Source organism: Astatotilapia calliptera, chromosome 18 (genome assembly GCF_900246225.1).
Source record: "Astatotilapia calliptera chromosome 18, fAstCal1.2, whole genome shotgun sequence".
In the NCBI taxonomy this organism is placed as follows: domain Eukaryota; kingdom Metazoa; phylum Chordata; class Actinopteri; order Cichliformes; family Cichlidae; genus Astatotilapia; species Astatotilapia calliptera.
In genome coordinates this window covers 18,522,891-18,526,798 of record NC_039319.1, presented here as the reverse complement: position 1 = coordinate 18,526,798, position 3,908 = coordinate 18,522,891, and the positions used below count along the sequence as shown (strand labels likewise).

The window sequence follows — 3,908 nt, the reverse complement described above, 5'->3', positions numbered from 1 at the left end:
CGGCTGACAGCGGGTGAGAAGCATGCTACCCCTAACGTAACATACACATTGTAGGGTTACAGAAAGAAACCAGAAGCAACATGGAGGAAAACTCAAAGATAACCTAAGAACATGTAGGCTCAGGAAGGTCAAAACTCAGAAAAGCCAAAAACCAACTAGAGAATCTAAAATCTTTTCTTAGGCAACCACCATTATCCCCTGCCGCTCTGCATTAATTTCCTTCCTGTGCATCGTTTTGAGAGGCCCAAGATTGGACATGCTGGCTTACACTTTAACACTATGCTACCATTAAGCCATCCATCCATTTTCTACTGCTTATCCAGTTCAGGTTACACCCTGTGCAGGTCGCCAATCTGTCACAGGACTACTCTATATTAATTAAAGAAAAATGTTTGAGTTCTCTTAGCAAGACACGACAACGCTACCAAGAAGCCCTTTTATGTTCAGCATCCACATCCCAAACTTGGGCTCAATTTAGTAAACTAATGTCTAAACATAGAAACTTGGATGTAAGACTAATTATGTGTTTCAGATAGAGTCTCACTCCACCTACATCTGATTCGCACCCACTCACTCTGAGCCGAATGAGCCTGGTGAAAGCTGCAGAGGTTCACAGTCAGTGCCTCCATAAGCAGTCAGCAGTGAAGGTCACTTCCTGTGCTCTTTTAATTTCTACTGCGATGCATCATCAACACTGAGCTTCATAACAGCCTTGTACCTGCTGAGAAAATCTCTGTTGCTACACCGATGAAGGCATCCGAAACCATGTTCTCCATGGCAACAGAAATGTTGAGCTGCCGCGCCACGTTCCTGTACAAACTGGGCTGTATACACTCCAGCTCATCGCCTAGGTAACAGAGGGAGAGCAGAAACAAAAAAAAAGAAAAGGAGAAAAGTCTGTTAGGAAGTGAATCTGAGCGAAGGAGATTAAAAACAGGTGAACGTGTACCACGTCACACATTTTAACCTGCTTGAATATTGAATTCAAACATTTCACGTGACAAGAGTTCCCTCAGATACCCGTGTGCTGAGAAAGATAGATGTGAAGAGGAGGGCTGGGACCGCTGCTGCCTGGTTTTGGTTCAAGCTCTTCTCACACATGCAGATATAATCCTCGACTCATCATTTGGTCTGAGCTCATCAGAGCTTCAATGCTCAGTACAGGCTGTATAGACATGTGGAGTATAAGCCTAATGTGTTGCTTAATATATTGCAAATGTAGCAAATACTCCAGACACAGGATCATAATGTAGGTGATCAGCAAATTCAGTCTCTAATCATCGCAATTTTCTGGTTTCTTTACCATTCTCTGAAAGCAGGTGTAAATTCAATACAGCCGTTGCTACTTTCTGACATTTTATGGGCCCAAACAAATAATCAATTAGTTGAGCAGCTAATCGGCAGATCGTGGAAAATGGAATGCATGTTAGATTGCAAATGCATGAAATGTAATGTCAATCATTTCTGAGATGCTTAAACACAACATTTCCTTTCATTTTAAGTATGGTTGTTGGACAAGAAGAAGAAAAAACATCCCAAAGATACCCATTATCCTTTTTTTTATGTCATGCTATTTTCATGACAGCACTAATAATGAAGCAAGGCAATCATAGTTCAGAGTCATCGATAAGGTGGCATTTATGGAAACTTACCAAGACAGAGAAGCACCATAGACACTTCAGCCAGCGCTGTGTTTGAGGGAGAAAAATTGAGTTCAGTTTTAGACCATCCCAACCCGTTTTGGTTGAGCCTCGACAAGATGTAGTCTCTGCACAGCGCCTTAGACTGGGTCACCAGCTCCTTCTCGGTCAGTGATCGGTCAAACACATCCAGGACCTCTGCAGCAAACACTGAAGACCTGCGCAGGACCTCCATGTCCTCATGCAGGGTGAGGGGGATCTGTAAGTCAGAGAGCTTCTGACCCCTTCCAATCAGCTCAGAGTTCAGTGGTGAAGATAATATGGCAGCTGTGAGGAATAGGAGTAGATGAAAAGAGGTCAGATAAGAGGAAACGAAGCAGGTGATTAAAAATCCCTGCTGCTACTACACACTTTTTTTTTAATTCACAAGAATGGTGGGTGAGTGTATAAAGACATTTGGATTCTAAAACAGGAGCAGAAACTTACATAAGAATATGATGGAGGCGTTATTGTTGTGAGTCACATGGTGGGATAGTCAACTTATTGCTACACTTCTTGGATTATGCAACAACAAACGGCGATACCACAAAATGACTGAGGAAATATTTTGTTTCCCAGTCTCAATATAACACACACACACGCACGCACGCACAAACCCATCGAGCTTTTTCACTGCAGTCACAACTTAACCCTAATTTTAAATCCCTGAACCGCTTTAACACGCGAGAAAAAGACCACGCTTACCATCAGCATATCCACATGATGACAAACACCTGCGCCTGATGTCGCAAACGCGATTTATCCGATTTATTAATTAGCAGACGTTTCAGAGCGAATCTCTGAGGTCTTTCAAACAAAGCTGGACTGTCAGAGCAAGCGCATAAAAACTCCTCCACTGTGCAGACAAACCGGCCCAGACAATCAAGCAAACAACGGGCGAAGTTCTGCTCTCATTTCCACGCAGCGGATAGTGGGTCCACTTGCTTCTCCGAGACGCACCGACGGAGGGGAGGGAGGGAGGCGGGTGGAGGACGCCTACCTGTTGTTCCACCTTGCCATTGGCGCGCGGTGGGTGTGCTCGTTTCAGAGCCGGGAAAAGCCCGGATAAGGAGTTTGACAGCCGCCGCCTCCCTCCCACCACAAGCAGCTTCTCACCCCGGCGGACAGAGGGAGACAATTCAACTGTAACTACTTTCATTCACAAATCTGAGGGGCGATTAGCTCGGCTTTAATAGAATAGCCAGTTCGTTTGAATTTCTTCTAATATTCAGCCTTCAACACACTGATGCAAATCACCATTATGCTGTGATTTGAGCACAGGTGTGACTCAGGAGACGATCACCTGCCAAAGTTTATGTAACTGTTCCTGAAGCCAGAATTGTGCCACTGTCAATCCCCTGCAGAGCTCCTTCACGCCGCTAGATGTCCCGCTCTGCTCGTGGGTGTTGTTTGGTAATATCTATGTAGATTTACTGCATTGCATCCTGATCTTTTTATTTATTTATCTATCTAAGATAATGAGATAAGATAGGATAACTCTTTATTGTCATTGCACTGTCATACTTAGTACAAATACAAAGAAATATTTGCTACAGTCATGGAACACAAAAGAAAAAACTCTTAATGTCTTTATATTTTCTGTCATCTATTCAGTCAAAGAAGACAAGATATTTTTTGTTGTTGTTGTTTTCTGCTGTGTGTGTGTGTGTGTGTGTGTGTGTGTGTGTGTGTGTGTGTGTGTGTGTGTGTGTGTGTGTGTGTGTGTGTGTGTGGATGTGTGGATGTACTTGTTTAAACATCTTTTTGAGGACCAAAAATTAGTATCCCATTATACTTGTGGGGACAACAGTCACTTCTGGGGACATAATGCCGGTACTCACAAATTTGAAAGCGTTTTTGAGGCTCAAAAATTGTTTTTTTAGGGTTAGGGTTACAATTGGGTTATGGTCAGGGTAAAGGTTAGGGTTAGGGTTAGGTATTCATTTCTGATGGTTGCAGTTTTAGTAAGGGGCTAAGGAAAGCAATGTCCTCACCAAGATATGAAAATGTGTGTGTGTGTGGCTTTTTTTATTTAGTTTGTTTGGCTTTTTAGAAAACAAGCACTCTAAGTAGGAATAAATATTACAATGTAAACTATATGAAAAATAACAGGTGAAAGGCATTGGTTAAATGTAAGTTTTTTTTATTTGAAAAGACTGTAAAAAAATTTTTAAAGTATGTAAAATTAAATATTTTGTTAATTCATTTCAAACAGTCATCCTCAAAAAA

General features: G+C 42.1%; 1 protein-coding gene across 2 annotated transcripts; it reads right to left on the bottom strand.

Moving 5' to 3' along the window:
* Positions 1-301: 301 nt before the first annotated feature.
* On the bottom strand, positions 302-3,054 carry LOC113010829 (bcl-2-related ovarian killer protein homolog A-like). Of its 2 annotated transcripts, none has more exons than XM_026150053.1 (3): positions 2,385-3,054; positions 1,653-1,967; positions 302-847 (listed from the first exon to the last, which is right to left on the bottom strand). In XM_026150053.1, exons 2-3 carry the CDS (start codon positions 1,873-1,875, stop codon positions 702-704), a joined length of 369 nt encoding a protein of 122 aa, XP_026005838.1. In that variant the 5' UTR covers positions 1,876-1,967; positions 2,385-3,054; the 3' UTR covers positions 302-701. The 2 variants fall into 2 exon arrangements, with proteins under 2 accessions (XP_026005838.1, XP_026005839.1); XM_026150054.1 differs by lacking the exon at positions 2,385-3,054 and adding an exon at positions 2,127-2,296.
* Positions 3,055-3,908: the final 854 nt, after the last annotated feature.